Genomic DNA, 22,795 nt, shown 5'->3' on the forward strand with positions numbered 1-22,795 from the left:
TTGTTTTGGAGAATTAACATTATTGTATTTTATACTGAAGAAAACCAGAAAAATTCTACATTTAATAGCCATTTTATTCATGATTAACAGCAATGTGAGATTTTCTAGCATATGGATGAAAAACCATTTCAACTGATTGTGTTTAATTGAAGTACTTCCCAGTTGCAAAAGGAATAATATTAAAGGAATCCAATTTACTTGATTAGACAACAAAAAGCAACAGTAAAGTTTCCATGTTCAATGATATACCTTGTGAGTCTCTTCAAACTTTTTAAAACCTTGTGAATCCTAAATTACACAACTGTATCGTTCATTCCACCCCGTGCCATTGTACATCACATCTAGCTAATCAGAAACTTGCCTGTGGGTAGTGCTAGTAATTCTATACATATAGTTTTGCATTGGGAAGTAATATCCCAACTAAAGTGATGTTCTGAAAACAAACTGCTTTAAAAATATTCTTTCCATTCCACAATTGTGTAGCCTTCTAGAAACCAATCACACTCATTCTTCTTATAAAAAATATTCAGTGCATAAATAGTATGTAGGCACATCTGTTCATCTTGAACAGTAGTCATTGTACTATTTCCACATATGATGGAAAGTAACATTCTAAGGAAGGTGCAGTTTTGCTAACTCTTCAAGACCATGAACTTGGATCAGTTATTTCTTGCATGTGAAAATCTTGAAAACTACTCATTTAGAAAAAGCTGGATTTGCCATTCAGTCATGTTATAAGAAACTAAAATTCTCTATGATATTCGGAGTTCCTTGGGGAAGGGGAAGAACTGAGAAAGGCACCTGGAAACGATAGGATATATAAGTTGTGAAAACAGTGACAACAGCAACATCAGGAATTGATAGTTAAAAACAACATGTCATGGAATACAGATTGTAGATTCTTGAATAGTGTTACATGAATGGGGCAAAAGAAGCTATTTACTTTTACCTGATTACTCACAGCAGACTATTTCCTCTACAAGAAAAACAAACTTGATTTTGATATATAAAAGAAAAAAAATCTAAATTTTGTGTTAAAGAATTTTGGCCAATATGATTTTACATGGACTGCATCTGCACTGCAGAAATAATCATTTGATACCACTTTAACTGCCATGGCTCAGTGCCAAGCAAATCTGGGAATTAAAGTTTTGTGAGACATTTAGCCTTCTCTCTCAGAGCTCTAGTGCCCCATCAAACTATAAATCCCAGGATTCCATGGCAGTTAAACTGGGATCAAATTGGATTATTTCTGCAGCCACAAAGGGTCTTTGTACATCAAGGGCAACACGGAATATCAAAAAATAATAGACCAAAATACTTTCAGTGGCATCTCTTAACAGATATAACAAGCTGCTTTAGTTTCCCATAGTTGGCATTACTACAGCAGGCTTGGCAACGGTGGCATCCTCTTCTTTCCACTGAGAAGTGATTGTCTTCAGTTGTGTATAGAATTGCACTCCCTGGGGAAGGAAATAAAGAGTTCAGTACTAAGTTCCAAAGATTCATACCAGTATTTACTAATCACAGCAGCCTTTTTTTTACATGAATAAGGTGAAATAAATATCCTCTTATAAATTACTGATTTGTCTCTGCCTATCAAAAATACAACATGCTGTTAAGCCCATTGTTACCAAAGTATCCCAAACATGCTTATTTCCTTTTCTGTCTCCCATACTGGCTGTTCATAAAGCATAAGCATATTTTTAAAGCTTAAAATATTACCTGCTTGCCATAGAAATTGGTGTCTCCCCTGAAGGAACCACGAGAGCCAGTAAAGGAGAACATTGGCAAAGGCACTGGAATTGGAACGTTCACACCAATCTAAACAAAAAAATAACAGCATTATTTTATCCAAGAAAATGTTCCGGTAGACATAACTAGTCAGTTCAGGGGCACTAAGAAAAGCTGGGCCAGGATTGAATTGATTTGGTTCACATGAGCACTCAACAGTGGATTTACTGCATAATTTTGTTGTTGCTGTGTGTCTTCAAGTGTCTTCTGACTTATGGTGACCCTATCATGAGGTTTTCTTGGCCAGGTTTGCTCAGAGGAGGTTTGCCTTCCCCTAAAGCTGAGAGCATGTGACTTGCCCAAGGTTACCCAGTGGGTTTCATGGCTGAGCCGGAAATTGAACCCTAGTCTCCAGAGTCCTAGTTCTATGTTCAAACCATTGTGCCAGGTTGGCTAATGCATAATTACTGAACCATTTTATTATTTTGCAGACTAAGGTTAAACTAACCATGACATTTGTCTTATCTTTACATTTAACCTGCATATTTAAAATGCAAGCAGCTGGTGGAGACAGACTAGTTATTACTGGGATTTCAGAAGGTGGTTTATTTCTCATCCTTGCTGAAGTATGGGTGAAACTATTCTGAAGCTGCTATTTTATTTTATTTGTTTATTTCATTTTTATGCCACATTTCTCCCAGAAAGAGACCCAAGCGTTACAATAAAAGTTTTAAAACAATTAAAAATATCAAAATAAAAACAGTATAAAATGACACACATTAAAAACAACAACAACACACCCACCCACTCATATAAAAGCCACCCCATGATTATGTATTTGTAAGGAAGGTTTAGACATAGTAATCCTATGGACTACAGGTGTAACAGAAGATAGAGAAACCACTTTTTTTTAATGTTCTGTCAAGCTTGCTCTTGCAGACAAAAAGTTATGCAGGGTGTGCTTTCTCTTTTTTGATTCCTCTTTCATGAAGCTTTAAAATGAAACTTCCCTTGCATTGTTTCTAATGAGAAATACATCATGCCCAATCCAGAGTTAGGAAAGTCTTCCCCTATCCTAGGCATGTTTCTTGTAAGCACCTCAGAATAAAACATTTTCCCTCTCTAGCATCACTGGTTTTAACTGTCCAACTCTTCATAACCTTGTCAAGTAAGGTTATAAAGCCTGATCTTGCTCTCTAAGGAGGAGAATCTCTCTGCCAACGAGGACAACAGAACAGCAGCCAAAATTGTCCAGTCTGAATGCTGCAATCCTGGTACGTTCACTCCTGCCTCTGTGACTATTTGCAGTTTTAACAACAAACATATTCAATGTAAAGATGCTTTTAATATCACATTTAGTTTTCCCCTCAGTTGATGAGCAGTAAAATGGCAAGTGGGTTGAGACAGTAAATCTGGTGCACTGGACAGTTGTCTGGATGTGGAAATTGGTCAGTATACAGTATAAAATATCTGTTTGTGTATGTGATATCTTTCAGCCTGGCCTACTTCACAGAGTGGCCTTGAAGCTAAAAAATAAAATAAAATAAAAAGCTGCTTTATGGGTAGGTATATCACTGGTTCATCTAGTCCGCTAGTAGCAGCAGCTGTCCAAAGCTGTTCCTACCTGGCTAGTAGAGATTCTTCTAACTGGACTGTCTGCATTTAAAGCTGGCTGAGCAAAATGCGCCCCACAAGCCTGTTTTGTGCCCCTAGGCCTGTCCAAACTCATCAGACTTCCCTTTTTCTGGGCCAAGTGGACTATCTTGGAAGACTCCGAGACCAGCAATTCACCTGTTTAAACCAATAATGTAGGGGTATCCTGCAACTGCACATCAAAGAACATCTGTTTTTCCAAGCCCTACTTGTGGAGTTTTTTTTTTAAAAAAAAACAGTTTTGGCGTCCATGTAGCCTCTAGAAATGTAGCTGATTTAAAGCACATGCTCTGCTGTTGAGCCATGGCTTTCATTGCTTAAGACTATACTCTGACTGTACAACATGAACATTATCCTTTACATACCTGCCCAACATCCACTAAATGGGAGTATTTCCGAGCAGTGGCGCCATTTGTAGTGAAGATTGCTGTTCCATTCCCATAGGGATTCTTATTTATAATTTCTATTGCTTCATCCAAACTGTCAGCTTCCAGAACCACTAGAACTGGTCCAAAGATTTCCTCCTTATAACAGGTCATATTAGGCTGTGAAGACAGATATTCCCTGTAGTTATTTCTCATCTGAAAAATCTCATTTCTAACAATAATAATATAGTAATATTGCTTCACAAGGCATTGCTCTAAGTACCCATCTACAGTATCCTCTTGTGTCAGCTATAATCATCCTAATAACCCTGGATGTATTGTATAATTGTTTACACTGATATGAGACATTCAAAACTCTACTATTCAGTCTTGCATACTCAAAAAATACTGTTTATTTTTTTAATTCAGAGAAAGGACCCTTCTTAGCATACAACTGTGTTCATGATTCCTCATCTCTCTCCATATATCTACTAAACATGATGCTTGCATTTCATCACGTAATGGACAATCATGTCTCAATCAGTCCATTGCACAACCTACATCTACCATGCCCAAGTCAGGCATCAAGACGTTCCTGCATTTCCAACATTACAATTTGTGCAGAAAGAAACTGTAGGCTGACACCTGTGAAGGAGGGAGTGAGGGAATTATTCCTTCAATATTCTAGATTGAAATGATTTATTTTCTCCTTATTTGAACTTCTCAGTGTATTGCTCACCTTGACTTTAGCAAGGATAGTTGGTCCAACAAAATTGCCATTTTCATAACCTTTTACTTTGATATTTCGTCCATCAAGGAGAATGCTAGCCCCTTCCTTTGCTCCACTGTCTATCAGCTGACAGACACGCTCCTTGGCTTGGGGGCTGATCAGGGGGCCCAGATCTGCCCCAGGTTGGTCTCCTAGGACAGTACAGAGAGACTGCTAAAAATCTAGTGAAATCTTATGTAACAAAAATTAAGCAGTATCAATATTTTCTTGACCATTCATAGTGCTATTTATTTATATTTGGTCTGGATGCATTCCCTAAACTAATTTGCTTACTTTGGAACACTGCTATTGACACACTGAGGCTATCGAAGACTCAGAAAGGACCATTATACCCTTTAGCTTCATTCCAAGTTTGGGTAAAACAATTTGGTTATGCAAAATATTCTAATTCTTCTCTATGCACATAACAAGTGGTACTTTGTCTCTTTTATATGTAGTAACAAAACCATTTCAGGCCCCCAACAGACTGTATCATGAGATCTGTGAACAGTTCATATGCTTGTCTTTTACATGCACATTTCTCCCACCTGTACAATTACTACAGGAGGAGACTAGCCTGACCCACCAATCTGTTAAAAAGAGGCAGCTGAGGGGAACTTGTTTCCACCAGCTGACAAAAGAACACATGGACATTTCATATGAACATAGGCGTGGTACAAACCGCCAACAAGCGACGTACCAGCGCCAGCATTAGGGTTAGGGAGTGCGCACCATGTACACGCTCCCTAACCCTAATACCTCATGGCGATGTAACAATGGCGGGGCCCTGTATACATGGGCCCACCATTGTTACGTAAGCGCTGCATGGCATTTGCCCAGCATTGCGTGGCACTTACATAACCAGTGTGCCAGTGGTGCACTTGTTGTGCTGCTGCCGTGGTGCAAAAAGAACCCGCTTTTTGCAGGTTCTTTTCTGCCGGCAGGAAGCCACACACTTTGGCGGCTGTGGCTTCCCTCCGGCAGAAAAAACGCCAACGCCAGACAGACCTTCAAGAAGGTATGTACTGGGCCATTTTCTCCCATAAAGGGATGTCTGAGAAAAAGGCAGAAGAACTTTCAGCATAGCACTGTTAATAGATCTGCTAGGGTAATATGTTGCTTCACTCCACTTGTGGGCAGTTTATATATTTGTACATAATTGTACTTTACAGATGACATAACTCTCCAAGGCTGTCCACTCCAAAGAAAATTTAAATCTAGATAGGTTGTTTGCCAGTTAACCCAGAATTGCAGACGCAAGGGGGAAAGAACAGTAGTTAGTAACTACTACTGAATTCATCAGCCAAAGGAGCAAGAGTTACTAATTACTACAGAAGCAAAAACATCAGCAAAGGCATATCAGTCTGGTCCTAGCTAGATACAAAATGCCCTCATACAGCTCCCTACTTCATCCTGGTCTTGAAAAACTGATTCCCCACAACCACTTCTTCCCTTCCCATGTAGCTTGCCCTTCATAAGCTTGATGGCAGTGCCTTTCTTTCTTGTTATTGATACTAAGCCACATCATGAGATAATTGTCTAAAAAGCAGGACAAAAATATAGTAATAAGTAGATGCCAATATCAACACTATGATTCTATGATTATGTGCTGGGCCAAACATTTAGAAGTTTTACATATGCCATCCTGGTGTCTTACAGATGAGTTGGATTATATATATAGTTGGATTTTACATGAAACCGCTGGGAGAGATCATCCGGAGACATGGGGCGCGGGGTTATCAGTACGCTGATGACACCCAAATCATTTTCTCTATGTCTCCGATTGATGCAGTGACTGGGGATGGGGTCTCTCCTCTCGTGGCCTGTCTAGAGTCAGTAATGGGCTGGTGTAGTAAGGTAGAGATAGAGACTGGGAGAGTTGGGAGGCCTGAAGACGACCAGGTGGAAGAAAGGATTGAGGAAACCCTGGGGGAGGGGCCAGAAGGAGGAAAGGTGGGGCTTCAAGCCTCAATAAGAGAGGGAGAGAGGACTTGCGCGGGGAGAGGAAGGAGACGCGGAAGAGGGGGATGCGGTGAGGCGGTCGAGTGGAGAGAAGGGAAGGTAAAACAAAGTCCACGGAGAGTGGGAAGGCCCGTCTCCCTAGTGGGAAGAGCGAGTCCCCGACGACCGGGTCCCCATGAGTCAGTAACGTTGAGCGACCCTCGAGTGGAAGGGGATTTCTGCTATCCAGGAGAAGGGGAGTGGCTGCCACGAGAGCAAGGAGGACTGGAAGGTGAATGGTGGGACCCTAAGGGGGAAGCCTGGGAGCAAGGGCCCAAACCTCAGGAGTGGGAGAAGGCAGACCGGGAGGTCTTAGAGAAACACACAGGTGGAAGGAGGAGGAAGAATTCTACTTTGAGTCCGGAGGAGGAAACCCAAAGCGTCTGAAGTAAGAGGCGGGGTGCAGAAGTGGACCGGACTGTGTTTACTTTTCTTTGCAATCTGTTTACTTTGTTATTAAGGTTGTTGCCAATAAAGGCGTTATAGTTGCTGCAAACCCGGGCCTGAAGAAAGTTTGTTTCCCACGTGGAAGAGTAAGCTTACTCACTACCCCGCCATGCAGCCTGCTCCCATAGCCCCGCCCACAGCTGGATGAGGGAAAACCGATTCAAGTTGAATCCAGAGAAAACGGAGGTACTAGTGATAGGTTCCCCTGGTCCAGGAATGGCGGTGGTTCCACCTGTCCAGAACGGGGTCACGCTCCCTGTGAAGGACTCCGTGCGCAGTCTGGGGGTGCTTCTTGATTCGTCGCTTCACCTGACTGCTCAGGTGAATGCGACGGTCAAGAGCACCTGTCATCAGCTTCGGCTTATTCGCCAGCTGAGCCCATACCTGGCCCAGAGGGACCTAGAAACTGTTGTACATGCTCTGGTAACTTCGAGACTGGATTTCTGCAATGTACTCTACATGGGGCAACCCTTATACCAAACTCGGAAGCTGCAAATGGTGCAGAACATGGCAGCCCGGCTGGTCACTGGCGTTTCCAGGACCAGCCATATAACACCGGTACTGAAAGATCTCCATTGGCTGCCCATTCGCTTCCGGGCTCAATATAAGGCGTTGGTGATTACCTATAAAGCCCTAAATGGCTTGGGCCCAGGATACCTAAAGGACCGCCTCTCCCCGTACATTCCGCCTCGCACCCTCAGAACGTCTGGGCAGCAATTACTGAAGGTGTCTGGGGCTAGATTATCCTCCACTACACGGAGGACATTTTCCACTGCTGCCCCAGCCCTTTGGAATACGCTGCCCACTGAGCTCCGCTCGACTACCACCCTGGCCCAATTCAGGAAGGACTTGAAAACCTTCCTGTTCCAACAGGCATTCCCCGACTAAAATCCTGTGGGCCTCCCTCCTCTTCCGTGGCCAAGAGGTTGGGCTACGGGGCTTTTAGCCTGTTATTTTTTTGATTGTATGGTTTATTTTTATGTGTCTGTATTTTTACACTGTTTTATGATATTGTTGTTTTTAACTTATGTTGTAAGCCACCCTGATCGCAGGAAGGAGTGGGATAAAAATAAAAACTTTATTATTTATTATTATTATTATAACTCTCACCACCTCAACTTAGGGAAAACCATTTTACATTCATGAAAAGAGCACATAAAAATGCTTTTTACTAAAATGCACCAGTACCTGCATTGACTCGCAGTTTTTTAGTTCTCTCCACCAGCTCTGGCAGCCATTTCTTAGCCTCTCCTACTAGGATTGCTGTAGATAAAGCCATGCACCGCTGCCCAGCTGCTCCAAAAGCGGCGCCAACCAATTGATTCAGAGTATTTTCCTTATTGGCATCTGGCATCACCACTCCATGGTTCTTAGCTCCCTAAAAAAAAACCAGGCAACAAATAAACTATATAGTTCCTCAAACCTTAAATGCTTGATTGTACACCTAGCCATTTCTCAGTTCTTCAGGAACAATATCTTCTTTTACTACTTTGGATTTTATTTCCACCAGTCAATTGAGGAATCCTGGTTATAGCAGTTTAAAAAAACATACCAATGTACTTCTCTCTGATCAAGACATAGCAATTGGAATATATTTCAAGATTTAACAGTTAAATATGACTACTGCTGCTATTCCCAAAACAAACCCATAACGCTAAAGGAGCCCTGGTAGCGCAGTGGTTAAATGCCTGTACTGCAGCCACTCAGAAACCATAAGGTTGCTAGTTCAATAACAGCAAAAGGGTTCAAGCTCAACTCAGGCTTGCATCCTTCCGAGGTTGCTAAAATGAGTACCCAGATTGTTGGGGGCAATTAACTTACACTTTGTAAACCGCTTAGGGAGTGCTTAAGTGCACTGATAAGTGGTATAGAAATGTACTTGCTATTGCTATAAAAGTCATCAGGAAAAAAAAATGGGGAAAAAGCCTTTTGAAAATGCCTACTATACTATAGTTACTTCAGAGTTATTCAATATATCATTACAGAATTTAGGAAAACAAACTGAAATATCAAAACATCAGAATTAACAGTTAAGAACACAAAGTTATCTATATTCAAAAAAGTTTTGCAAGACAAAAGTGTTTTTGTAAACAGATGTCAGTGAATTACCATATTGGCTTGGACTCTTTTTCCATGCTTAGAACCCCTTTCATAGATATATTCACCAGCCTGGTTAGATCCCACAAAACTGATAGCTTTAATATCAGGATGGTCACAAATAAAATTCACAGCTGTAATAAAAATAAAAAGTAATTCTTATTAAGAAAGTTACTTATCATCATACTATAGCAACCATATTCTAACAGCAAAATCTTAATATCCCTCTCTCATTTGCCCTGCCCTCAGCAGGGACCCTGATGCTCCCACTACATTTAAGTACTGTTCTCTTTTTCTGTCATTTTCCTTTTTCTCAGATCAAATGCATGACCAAAGTTATATGGTATACATTAATAAAGTGGAGCGGGTTTGTCTTGAAATGTGAAATGAAAATGTTTAAAATAAATAAAAATACCGAGCCACACTTTGAAACAGGAAATAATATTTGCAGCAACCCTAGTATGAAACACTAACATGAGAAATAAGCAAGAAAATAGTTACTTTGAATTGGCTAAAAAAGAACACAAGGACACAATCTCGTCTAAATGGCACCTATCTTCCTATGTCCCACCAACACAGTGTAGCTTGAGAACCTCTAATACCTGCAGTTACCTTCATGTTGCCCATGGATAATGTTCAGTGTTCCATCAGGGGCTCCAGCATCCTGCAGCAGCTTAGCAAGAAACATAAGGGCTCCAGGTACACGTTCTGAAGGTTTCATCAAGAAAGTGTTTCCGCACACCATGGCCATGGGAAACATCCACAGAGGAATCATGGCTGGGAAATTGAAGGGTGCGATGCCTGCACACACTCCCAGAGGTAAGCGATATGTGTAGGTGTCCATGTCTTTAGTGATGGAGGGAAGGGTCTCACCCAGCATAAGGGATGTCACACTGCAAGCATGTTCAACAACCTCTGCAACACAGGAAAAAGGTGCCACTGAGGATTCTACAACTAGACACAATTTGGTGAACCAGCTCCTTCACTCTAACTGCAAACATCATCCATAAGTATCTTTATTCTTCCAGCAGCTGCCTTTTCACACACACATTGTGCTAATAATATTCCACTTTATGAAAGACTGCTGGTGAAATATAGATACCCATAGTTGCCCCTCCTCCCAGGATAAATCTCAGCTCTCTTTCTTTAGCTCATGCATTTTATTTCTGTGTGATAAAAAGCTGTAGAAGTTAGATAACAGCTTTGCATACATATAATCCCTTTTTTGCAGACGCTGCTCTCAGATTCTCATACAAAAGCAGCAAATGCATGAACTCACATACAACCCCATTTGTGTGTTTCCTTTCTTCTCAATTCTGCATTTCAAACTGCAAAGAGATTGATGGGATGGGTAATTCCCTCTGTTTTTTGTTGCTTCACCCCTGCTGATGCCAAGGCCAAAGGGTAGTTGATGTTTTCTTGCCAATTGAAGGAAGACTGTGTGAAAATTGGGACTCAAGGAAATCACCACTGCTAGTGGTATAAGGCGGTACACAAGGTGAGATGACTTTTAAAGGGAATCATGACCCTTTTTATCTCTTCACTCTTTAGCTGTGCTTCCACAGAGCATACATTTACCCTTTTCTGCTCTGCTGCTATCATTCCAGATTAGAGTTAGTAGCATTTTTAGGAAGGAAGACTGAGAGAAAGAGGCAGCCAAATACTTTTTGTACGCTTTTAATATGCAGTCACATGGAGGCTTCTTTTTGGGATGTGTCCTTTATTTTTTTAACTTTTATATGCATTTTAAACCATTTTATATTCTCTTGACATGATTTTAATTGTTTTAAAATTTTATTGTTAAATTTATCTATTTATGAGCTGCCTTGCATCCCACTTGGGGAGAAATGTGGCATACAAATGAAATAAATCATCATCATAGAAACATATGCCATCAGCTTACGGAGGCCTCGGAACACATCTCCCTCTGCATCAGCCAGGGTCTTCCCTTGCTCCAAGGTGATCAGTTTTGAAATTTCTTTCTATAAAAAAGAGGAAAGAGAACCCTTAAACATAAGGCCAGCTCAATGACATGGAAAGAAGAGTTTGTTGATGGAACCAGAAGGGAAGAAGGAAGACAAACTGTCCTGTGAGCTAAGTAAGGAAGATCTCAGTTGCATAACCACTCTGCACACAGAGAGTCACTTTGCCCTAGCACTAGCTATGTCACGCAGCCAATGAATGCAGTTTTTCACACAGTTTACCATAAGGATAAACTGTAATTTAATCAGTTAACTGCTGAATTCACATTAAGGACAACTTAGAGACTGTACAGATGGGCAACATGTAGCTGAACCTTTCCTGGCCGGATTGGGGCCGCAGCAACCCCATGTCATGGCCCCAATCCGGCTTCTGGGGAGCGCAAAAAGGTGCCCTCCAAGAGGTGCCATAGCCATGTCAATGCAGCTTTGTGTCACCCCTTTGGTGCTCCATCATGTGGATGCAGCACCAGAGGGGCATCATCATGGTGTGTGCTGTCTGGAAGGGTGCACGACATCATGATACCCTGAGGGTGGGGTTAAGACACACAGCGTGCAGACGCTATACCCTAACCCCACCCACAGGCCAGCACAATGTGCTGGTCGGTACAGGCCCTTAGAGAGCTAAATTAATATGGATATATGATTCTTTTTGCAAATAAGAATCACTTCTTTCCCACAGATGCTCATTTTTGAGAATAGATACTCTATTTTCCCCACTGCACATCATAATCAGCTAAAGCCCAACTTTCCTATGTCAATATGAAGGGTAATCTAGGTAGGAAGAAGAGGGAACATTTGGAACTGTGGATTAGTTGGTCAAAGGTTCTTCTCCCTTTTCATCACACACAGAGAAAAATTCATCTGAGACTAAAAATTCTAGAAATAATGTTGGCTGCCAAGAGAACAAATGCAGAGGCTAATCTCCTGGAGCTGGCTTTAGGCAGGTACAGATGCCCATATGGAACAAGGACGTATGCTTTATGAATTTGTGGAAATTATTTCGTGTCAAGGTGGCTTGTAAACTTGATTTTGATTATTTCTACAATGATTGAGGCAGAAGAGTTATTATAGCAAATGATTCAAGAACAGGAAGCAGTTCCTCACCAGATTATCTTTGATGAGCTGTTGATATCGGAGAAATACTTGCTGACGACTCAGAATTGATGTTTCAGACCAATTCTGGAATGATTTTTTGCATGAAGCCACTGCTGCTTCCATCTCAGTCTGTGTGGCTTTTGGGACACGACCAACCACTTCATTGGTGGCCTGTTAGAATAGCAAATCAAATATAACTTACATTATAATAAAGGGAGTGATTCAGACAATTGCCCAAAAGTGGTAAAGAATAGGTGGAGGTCTCCCTCTACTAATGGAAGGAAAGAGTGCTGCTTCACCAGAACTCACAAAACACCCACAGAAAATTCCAGGGATTTAAATGTATGACTTGCAATAACTCTCAAAATGTGCTCTTCCACTCTGAGTGTCAGCTGCAGAGATAATTCATTGACATTGGATGATTTTGGCTAATTCTGCAGAGCAATAAAAGTTCATCATATTTTTACTAGCAGCATTTGAACTTATGCTTCAGCCTCACATGCTTCTCTTAGAGACAAACTGCTTTAAAGTAACTAAAGCTTCTAAATATTCAAGAAAACACCAAACATATTATGTCCTGCAGTTAACATCTAAAGTAGCTTTAAACCCAGGAAAATCATCTAGCCAAAAATCTCTCTCTTTCCATGAAGAACCAGATCACTCTGATGGCAATAAGTTTTAGAAAAAAGATAAAATAATCTGTCTTTCAAAAATTTCAAGGTTATGATATATAGCACCTTTAAACACACCCACAGACAGATTCTGAAATTCAGGCTGTTAAGAAATACAACTTAGAGAACCACTGTAAAAACTTCTTGTTCCTCCTTACACTGGTGAACTGAACAATCCAATTTGGAAAGAAGATGAGGTCAAGGAAAAGAACATCACTTACTGGGTTGTAGATATCAATCCATTCGTTGCTTTTGGACTCGACAAACTTTCCATCTATGAACAGCTTGGTTGTTGGCTGTTGAATACAAAGTTCTGGTCAATGCCATAGTTTAATACCAACTAGACCAGACTCCTCAATCTACTGATTAGAGAATGACACAACTGTATTAATTCTATTTCCCCTTTCTTTTATGCCCTATAATTCTCTTAACATAGCTCCAAAACACACTACAGAAATAATCCAGTTTGAGACCACTTTTACTGCTCTGACTCAATGCTAGGGCATCCTGGGAACTGTATTTTTGTGAGACATTCAGCCCTCTCTGTCAGATAGCTCTGATCGAAGAATAAACTACAGTTTCCAGGATTTCCTAGCACTGAGCCAGGGCAGTTAAAGCAGTCTCAAACTGGATTATATATGCATTGTGTTTTGAGCCATAGCCATCTCTCATTTATCCAATGACTGCAGACTATGGGACGAAACAGATGGGCATCCAGGAGTGGCCAGAAGCTGCTCCCAGCCTGAATGTCCTGGAGCCATGGCAAATATATGCAGTGGCCCCGAGGGCACCTCCTGCCACTGTCCCAAAAGGAGTGGAAAAGATCCACTTCTTCTGGGGCTGGTTTTGGGCTACCTTAGGCGGGCCTGGCATGACTTTCAGGCGCTCTGGGAGCATGCATTTTGTAAATGCCACACCCCCAGAGCAGCCGGAAGCTTCCTCCATCTGCCCCGGGCCTATAATAAATAATCCTAAGTAAATGGGCTGACAATGACCAACAATGCAATCCACATGAAATGTAAAGTCAAAATGTTTGCACTAAGCATTTATGCCCAATTTTGTTTATGACCCAGTACACCCACTGGCAGGAGTCTTTTTCTGTCTCAGTGCAGGAGTGTCCTGAGCAAACTGGTGCTTCTCTAGCTTCACTTATTGGGTGGGGTAGATGTGACCTGGTACATATAATGCAGCCTTTTTCCAGGAACAGACCAGAATGCCATTCACTTCCCTAACAATGCATGAGGTGAACCAAAGAATTAAATAAGCTTCATTTCCTCTCTGCTGTATCTTTTCTTAAAAAAGCAGAAAACAACTTACCACTGAAGAAGATGAAAAGAAAGATGAAGAATGCCAGTTGAGGGTTACTTTCCTAGGTATCTGCAAACAGAATAGGAGGAAGACAGAACTAACTCAGTGCAGCAAGCAAGACATATCTTGAGTAACTGTAGGAAATGCACACTCCATTTATAGTCCCTTGAGGACCCCAGTTTTTTTAATTTTAATTAATTTATTTTATTTATATACCACTGTTCCAGAGATCATAGCAGTGAACAGCAAGTAAGCTAATTTGCAAGTAAGCTAATTAGCCCCCAACAGTCTGGGTACTCATTTTAGTGACCTCGGAAGGATGCAAGCCTGAGTCGAGCTTGGGCCCTTTTGCTGGTCTTGAACTCGCAACCTTGTGGTCTTGAGTGAATGGCTGCAGTACAGGCATTTAACCACTGCACCACCAGGGCTTTTTAAAAAGAGAGAGCATCACTTCCCCCTTAAAATATGGTTTTTGCTTCCCATGCACCTTGTGTCAATGTGGAATCACAGACTCAGGAGACTCCTAGAAATTCAAGGATTATCTACAAATTGTTCCTTTTTATAGATGTGTGCACATGCATGTGCATATATGTTTTAATAGTGTGCATGTGTTTGGGTGAATCTCGGGAGGAGAGAGTGGGTACTGAGGTCAGCTTGACCAGAGGGAGGTATGATGCTGGGGGCTAGACATGCCAGGTAAGGGAAAGACAGGTCAGAAATATGAGATCCATCCCATGTTTCGATCCTTCCCCCATCTCTGACTGCCAGGTCAGCTTGCCCTCTAATCTGTTGGTGCTGCTCCTGAGTGCCGGGTGGGTCTGTAATATACCAACTACTATCCATGACTTGATTGGGGATGAAGGGGCAAACCAGGTATGTATAACAGAGACCTGAGTGGGTGAGCTTGGAGGAGTTGCCCTCTCCCAGCTTTGTCCACCCGGATACTCAGTACAATACCAACAGAGGCTGGTGCCACAGTGGTTAAATGCCTGTATTGCAGCCACTCATTCACAAACCATAAGGTTGCGAGTTCAGTACTGTATTAGCAAAAGGGCTCAAGCTCGACTCAGGCTTGCATCCTTCCGAGGTCACTAAAATGAGTACCCAGATTGTTGGGGGCAATTAGCTTACAGTTTGTAAATCACCTAGGGAGTGCTTAAGTGCACTGATAAGTGGTATAGAAATGTACATGCTATTGCTATTGGAGGGCAGCGGGGGGCTGTTGCAATCATCCACAAGAATTCCATCTTCTCATGAAGAAATCCATTTGCCCAGGCACTATTGTGAGGGTTTGTATCTTGTGCTGGGCCAAAGAAACAGAAAAGAGAAGCTGCTGATATACCATCCACTCTGCTGTTCAGAAGTCTGCGTACCTAAGATGGCTGAGGTTGTCTCATTGTGTTAGGACTGTGTTTCTGAGGGATTCCAACATACATGCTGTCCTGACAGGGCCAGCTCAGAACTTTATGACTATCATGACAACTATGGGGCTATTTCAGCATGCTGTTGGTCTAACATGAGACAAAGTAAACCTGCATCTGGGCATTGCCATTGGGCAGATGGAGGATGATCTGATTTCAGGGAGGATTTCAAGAACCCTGTCATCAGGGTCAAACATTTGGGGCCCTTCTTGGCTGATAAGTTCTAGCAGAGGTGGATTGACCAGGTTGGTCCAAGGAGTGGTAAATGCCTCACTCTGTCAGGAGGATGTGCCTGCTGCCTCTTCTGACGAGCATCTCCCTGCCCACTGGGGAACTCGAGGTGTTCTTGGAGGAAACAGATTACATGGACCCATTTCAGTCTGGTTTCAAGCCAGAGTATGGCATTGAAATGTGCTTCGTTGCTCTGATTAATGGCATACTCCAGGAGGAATGCTACTGAATCTTCCTGTATCTCTCAGTGGCTTTTATACTACTCATCACAGTATCTTAATGGACCAGCTCTGTGGGATGGGTACAGGAGACAGTGTTCTACAGTGGTTTTACTCCTACCTGAGGGCCAGTTCCAGAGCACAGCATGGTGGGGGGGGGGTTCCTATTCAGCACCATAGTGGTTAACTTGTGGGGTGCCACAGGGTTACATCTTATCCCCATGCTCTTCAATGTCCATCTGAAGCTGCTCAGAGAGGCCATAACGGGATCTGGAGTGGGGTGCTATCAGTATGCTGATGATACTCAGCACTATTACACCTTGGTATTAGAGTCAGCTGGAGCTGTGCAGGTGCTGGATAAGTGGATTGGTGGTTCTTGGGTCTAGGAATTGGCTAAACAGTCTGTTCTAGATGGAACTCTACCTGAAGGCACCAGTGGTGTCACTAGGGTTGGCATCACCCAGTATGGTAACTCATGCTGTCACCCCACATTGACCTTCTCCTACCATACAGAATCCTTAGTAATGTTTTTGTATTGATGATACTTATAAATCATAATTCCTGTAAATCACTGAATGGAATGGTAGTAGTTGTGACATAAACTAGCAAAATTAAAGTTATACCTTTAAATACGCAGCCTAAATGTATTTACATGTACATAGTTTCATTGCCTAAAGTGAACATTTGGTAAAAAGTGATGTCTTTAAAGAAAATTAAAAAAGAATATATTTTTTATTTTTAAATGATTTTTTTAAAAATAAAAAATTAAAATGTAGTTTTTTAATATATGGGACTTCTCCTTTCTCCTACCACTGAGCCTCACCCCCCTCACATCATCTCTTCAGCATTTTAAAGGGATTCAGACAAACACCACAGCCTTTCTGCCAAAAGGCAGATCCCCCTAGGGTGTCATTTGGTGCACCCTGCACCCCCCCCCCCAAGTGACACCACTGGAAGGTGCAGGTGCATAACTTGGGAGTGCTTTTACATCCAGCCCTGTCACTGGAGGCCAAAGTAGATGTTATGGCTCAGTGTTTGGGCCAGGTTCAACTGGTGTGCCAGCTGTGGCTTTTCCTGGACTGAGATAATCTAGCCACAGTTGTCCATACACCAGTAACCTCCTGACTAGATTCCTGTAATGCACTCTACATGGGGCTGTCCTTGAAGAAGACCTAGAATTATTACTATTATTATATATATTTATATCCCACTTTCCCCCAAAAACTGGAACTCAAAGTGGCTTACAATTTAAAAGCTCTGTGCAAAATGCTGCAGCTCAACTGCTGACTAGAATATCATATAGACAGCATGTAATGGCAGTCTTAAAAAAGAACTGCACTGGCGGCCAATACTTTTCTTGTCTAAATTGAAGGTGCTTGTGATGACATCCAAAATCCTATATGGCTTGGAACACAGCACCTCTCCTCATATGTGCCTGGCCTGAGGATTAAGATCTGTTGCAGAGTGTTATAAGGGGAGTGTCTTCCTCCCTATCTCACTACTGAGATCAATACAATGTGTGGGGACATGGGAGAGGGCTTTCTCAGCTGTAGCATCCAAACTGTGGAATGATCTCCCCTTGGAGGCTCAACTGGCACCAACCTTCTCATCATTTAAGCACCAAATTAAATCTTGGCTATTGACCAAACCCTTTCAGTCCCATCAATTCAACCCAAAGACTGTTATATAAACTGTAGTTTAAAAAACCTTAATATTTGTAACTCACTATATTGTTAACTGTGTTTTTAGTTAATTTAAACTATTTTATGGCTCGTTGCTTTTTAAACCTGTTTTAATGCCATTGTAAGCCACCCTGAGATCTTGATATAGTGCAGGGTATATACATTTTAGTAAATAAATAAGGCATGTAGAAGTATGAACATTTATTTAAGAGGGAAAACTTTGCTTTCTTTTACTGCTCCTACAGAAGAAAATCTGGCAACAGTGCCAATATAGCTCCCTGTCTCCCTGAAGCAGCTTCTCCCTGATGTAGAATCTCAACAACGCTACCTGAAATTCACCGAGGGCTTGGTGTAGTTTCCCCAATTGAAGTAGTTTACTATTGTGATTACTTCATTATAATACTGACAATTCATGTGATGTTTTGTGTAGCCTCTTCAGCAAAAAAGAAAAGAAAAGGCCAAGGAATATACAGTCTAAATTTAACTGTAGAGAAGGACAATTTGAACAACTTCAGCCTAATAATAATAATAATAATATTTATTTGTATCCTGCCTCTCCCTGTATTGGATCGAGTCAGGTAACAGCAAACAAGAACAATAAAATCAAACATGATTATCAATAGATAAAAGCATAACAGGACATATTAGATATTAGTTCCCCTATCTCCCTCCCACCTTAAAATACCATTTAAAAATAATTCCCAATAGAATTGTTAATAAAATAGATAGAGATCAAAGTCCGGTGGGTACAGCTAAACAAATGGAGAGTGACAATTCTGAGGAGATCAGTTTGCGAAGGCCTGCCAGAAGAGATCCGTTTTTAAACACCTTCTTAAAGATGTTATATGGTGGATCTCAATCGGCAGGTCATTCCAAATTTTTGGAGCAGCAACAGAGAAGGTCCTCTGGGAAGTCATCTTAATGTCTAGTTCTCTCTAATTTCAGTAGGTTCTTCCCAGAGGACCTGAGAGTACAGGAAGGATTGTATGGGAGGAGGCATTCCCTCGGGTAAGCTGGGCCCAAACCATGTAGGGCTTTATAGATAATATTCAACACCTCATACTGTGCCCAGAAGCTAATGGGCAGCCAGTGTATGGATTTTAAGATAGTGTAATAGAATCAAATTTGGAACACCCTGTCACCAATCTGGCTGCCATATTTTGGACCAATTGCAGCTTCCAAACATGGCATGAGGGTTGCCCCATGTAAAGCGCATTGCAGAAATTGAAATGAGAGGTTACCAGTGAATGTACAACCATTTCTAGGTTTTCCCATTCCAGGAAGGGTCGTAGCTGGTGAATCAGCAGAAGCTGATAATGGGCGCTCCTGGCTGTCGCGTCCACCTGCTATGACAGCTGAAGCGATGAGTGCAGGAGTACCCCCAAGCTACAGACACAGTCCTTTTGGGGAAGTGTGACCCCATCCAGAACTGGAGAGCTTATCACCATACCCGGATTGGGATTGCCTATAGTGAGTACCTCCGTTTTATTTGGATTCAATTTAAGTCTATTTTCCCTCATCCAATCCATTACTGACTTCAGGCAGTCATTCAGAGGGGAGATGCCATCCTCGGTTACTGAAACAGTCAGAGGTATGGAGAAACAAATTTGGGTGTCATCAGTGTACTGATAAGACCCCGCCCCATGTCTCTGGAGGATCTCACCCAGTGGCTTCGTGTAAATGTTGAATAGCATTGATGACAGTATCGTTTGAGCTCCCTCTTGGCCGAACAACTGTTGCCAAGTGAGACCATCTGGAACCTGCCCGAGAGATAGGACCGGAACCACTGCAGAGCAATGCCTCCGATTCCTAATTCTCTCAGGCACTCCATGGTCTATGGTATCGAAGGCCGCTGAGGCTGGCATCTTCAGAGAATGTTTGCCTGGAAAGGACTTGTGTATATACTGTATACTGTGTGGCCTGGAAAGGCAGGAGTGATTTGCATGTGTATTGTTCTGTTGCTAATGGCAGGCCTAAGGGTGGGAGGGTCTGCAAAGGAGGATTAATGTCTGCTTGATAGTGCTCATTGTCTGCTGGGAGATTTCTCATTTGCATTTGTTGTGTCTTCATCTTGCTATTTTTCAGGACTGGTAGCCAAACCTTGTTTACTTTAAGGGTTTCCTCTTTCCTGTTGAAATTGTCCAGGTGTTTGTGGATTTCAATGGCTTCCCTGTGCTGCATGGTATGCGGTAAACTCCTGCGGCTGTGAGAGGGTCTCTCTGGTCCTTGGTTGAGTGAAGCATTTGCTGGATTTTCTTTTTCGGTTTGTAAACCATTTGAAGGTTGTCCTTCCTCACCACTTTGCGTGTTCTGTCTGTGACTCCTTTGATGTATGGTAAAAAATACCTTCCCTTTGGGTGGCTGCTTGTCTTCGCTCCTCTGGGTTTTCCTGGGCCTGGCTCCGCAGGAGTTTACCGCATACCATGCAGTTGCGGACAAGTCTACATAGGAACCACCAAACACAGTGCGCAGACAAGAATCAAGGAACACGAGAGACACTGCAGACTGGGCCAGGTTCACACAGTATATATACAGTATACCCAACTCCTTTCCAGGCAAACATTCTCTGAAGATGCCAGCCACAGATGCTGGCGAAACGTCAGGAATAAACTCTTCTAAAACATGGCCACATAGCCCAAAAAACCCACAAAAAACTATGGATGCCAGCCATGAAAGCCTTTGACTTCACAACTTTTTGTATGTTTTTACTTATACAGTGCGCCCTTGGCTTATGTGGAGGATCCGTTCCAGACTCCCCAGCGTAAGCCAAATAGCGCGTATGCTTGAGCCCCGTTCACTTGAATGGGGCTTGTGCAGGTGGCGGCGGCGCAGTGGCGTGGTGGCACATGCACACCCCATTTATTCCAATAGGACACGCTGCCCCTTGCGGCTCTCCGCAAATTTGAGTGTATGCTCAAACCTGTGTATAGCACGCCCGTGTATGACGTGGGCACACTGTATGTGTTGGTACATATGTGTTTCATCTGCATTTGTTTTAATTTGTATAAACAGCCTTGAGTCCTGGGGTGCATCTGCACTGTAGAAATAAATACAGTTTGACACCTCTCTTAAGTGCGGTAGCTCCATCCTATGGGATCCTGGGATGCTTAATTTGTGGTCTTTAGCTTTCTCTGCCAAATAGTGTTGGTGTTTCACCAAACTACAAATCCCAGGATCCTGTTAGGATGAAGCCATGGCAGTTGAAGTGGTCTCAAACTGTATTATTTCAGATGCACCCCTAATTTTGGAAGAAAGTCCTGCATGTTGTTGTTGTTGTTGTTGTGTGCTTTCGTGTCTGAAGTCCTTCATGTATTTATTTATTTAGGTATTTATATCTAAGTCCTGCATGTAGTTGTTGTTGTGTGCCTTCAAGCCATTTCTGACTTAGGGCCACCCTTATCATGGGGCAAGTTCCTTCAGAGGAGGTTTGCCCTTGCCTTCTCCCTGAGGCTGAGAGAATGTGACTCTCCCAAGGTCACTCAGTGGGGCTTTCATGGCTGAGCTGGGAAGCGAACCCTGAGCCCCAGAGTCTCAGTCCAACACTCAAAGAGCAACTATTAGTAGTGCGTCCACACTGGAGAGATAATCCGGTTTCGTACCGCTTTAACTGCCATGGCCAGAATGCCATCGCCTGGAGCCATGGCAGTTAAAGCGTGATGAAACCGGATTATCTCTCCAGTGTGGACGCATAGAAAAGACGCTTCTCATCCCTTCCCTCTCCATTCCAGAGGCGCCGCAATCCCTGCCATGCAATCTCACCCCGAACCAGAAGCAGCGCCGCCCTCCCAGGGACCCTCTGAGCGCCGCCACAGACACAGCCACCGCCGCCATTCCGAGCGTAAGACCACCTGCTCCCTCTGAGGCAGAGCCACGCCCACCTCCACCTCGCCAGCCAGGCTCTTGCCCCAGCAAGCCCGGCTCAGCCAATGGCGTCGCTTTCTTCCCCAACGTCCCCGCCCCTTGAAGTTTCAGCAGCCAATGGGATGTCGGAATCCCGCCACTCCGGTTGTAATTGGTTCACGGGCAGTGAACGCCCCCTCTAGGCGGAATCTGATTGGACGCTTCCTTTTTCTCTCTGTGTCTCTTTGGGAAAGGAAGCGTCCGCGGTGTGTTTTTTGGACTCCCGCGTGAAGCGGATGGGCGGGGCGTCGCGCGTCACGTGATGGGCCAAGATGGCGGCCTCTGGCGAAGGTGAGGAAAGGAAGGGGAAAACGGCGGTTGCTGTGTCTTCTCCGTTGGAGGGTTAATTCTTATGACTTAATATATGAGTAGTGACCTGTTTGTGAGTCTATGGCCCACAACACACTGCAGAAGTAGCCCAGTTTGAGACCGCTTTAACTGCCCTGGCTCAAGGCTAGGGAATTCTGGGAACTGTAGTTTCGTGAGACATCTTTTAGCCTTCTCTGTCAGAGAGAGCTCTGGTGCCACAATAAACTACACTTCACAGGATTCCCTAATAGCGCTGAGCCAGGGCAGTTAAAGCCGTCTCAGACGGGATCCTTTCTGCAGCGTGCTTTGGACCTGGGTTAAGCAGGGACTTTGGGGCCGTTCAGACTCCGCCGGAGGGGAACTCTCTCTCATCCCTTGACAGCGAAGTCAGTGGAGAGGCATAATGGGAACTGCACTCCACAGAAATCGAGCCTGTGGGTTTTTCGGGCTAAGGGCCATGCTCTAGAAGAGTTTATTCAGATGCTGGCAAAACGTCAGGAATAAACTCTTCCAGAACACGGCCACATAAAAACCCTCAGAAAACTACGGATGCCGGCCATGAGAGCCTTCGATGTCACATTGAGCTTAGATAGCAAGGAAATCGAAATAGCTAAAGAGTTTCCTAGATCTAGGATCAAACATTGAACAGAATGGAAACTGCAGTCAAGAAGTCAGAAGATTAGAATAAAAGAACTAGGCAAGATTCTGAAGTGTGAAGATATAAAAGTGAACACTCAAGTTAGAACCGTCCCAGCCATTGCCCTGTATTCCTTATCCCTCCACTTTTCATAGCGATGTTGTCTTTTCCAAATAAAATGGACCGGTAATTGGGAATTAGCCTTACGCGTTCCCCAGTCCCCATGTATGGAGAGGGATCTTGTAGCACCTCTGAGAGTAACTGAAAGAAAGAAA

At 42.9% G+C, this 22,795-nt stretch overlaps 2 protein-coding genes across 2 annotated transcripts in view; one reads left to right on the forward strand and one right to left on the reverse strand.

The window, feature by feature from the left end:
* Nucleotides 1-56: 56 nt before the first annotated feature.
* On the reverse strand, nucleotides 57-21,565 carry ALDH6A1 (aldehyde dehydrogenase 6 family member A1). Its single transcript, XM_042445590.1, has 12 exons — nucleotides 21,434-21,565; nucleotides 14,132-14,191; nucleotides 13,036-13,110; nucleotides 12,153-12,314; nucleotides 10,970-11,048; nucleotides 9,679-9,981; nucleotides 9,079-9,200; nucleotides 8,158-8,347; nucleotides 4,492-4,673; nucleotides 3,753-3,932; nucleotides 1,726-1,824; nucleotides 57-1,463 (listed from the first exon to the last, which is right to left on the reverse strand). Exons 1-12 carry the CDS (start codon nucleotides 21,503-21,505, stop codon nucleotides 1,359-1,361), a joined length of 1,629 nt encoding a protein of 542 aa, XP_042301524.1. The 5' UTR covers nucleotides 21,506-21,565; the 3' UTR covers nucleotides 57-1,358.
* A 181-nt stretch (nucleotides 21,566-21,746) lies between these two features.
* LIN52 (lin-52 DREAM MuvB core complex component) overlaps nucleotides 21,747-22,795 on the forward strand; it is a 57,888-nt gene continuing 56,839 nt past the window's right edge. The window contains 1 exon segment of the mRNA XM_042445898.1: nucleotides 21,747-21,865. Within this exon segment, the coding sequence (XP_042301832.1) occupies nucleotides 21,847-21,865 (19 nt within the window). The 5' untranslated portion in view covers nucleotides 21,747-21,846.

This window comes from Sceloporus undulatus, chromosome 1, assembly GCF_019175285.1.
Source record: "Sceloporus undulatus isolate JIND9_A2432 ecotype Alabama chromosome 1, SceUnd_v1.1, whole genome shotgun sequence".
NCBI classification, from domain to species: Eukaryota; Metazoa; Chordata; class Lepidosauria; order Squamata; family Phrynosomatidae; genus Sceloporus; species Sceloporus undulatus.

Excerpts from the sequence above, each read along its gene's own strand:
- ALDH6A1 (XM_042445590.1), bottom strand. The coding sequence starts at position 21,505 with ATGGCGGCGGTGGCTGTGTCTGTGGCGGCGCTCAGAGGGTCCCTGGGA. Across the intron at positions 9,201-9,678 it reads TATCCATGGGCAACATGAAG|CTGTGAATTTTATTTGTGAC; the intron begins GTAACTGCAGGT and ends TTTTTATTACAG. Across the intron at positions 1,825-3,752 it reads ATTTAGTGGATGTTGGGCAG|ATTGGTGTGAACGTTCCAAT; the intron begins GTATGTAAAGGA and ends TTTTTTGTTTAG.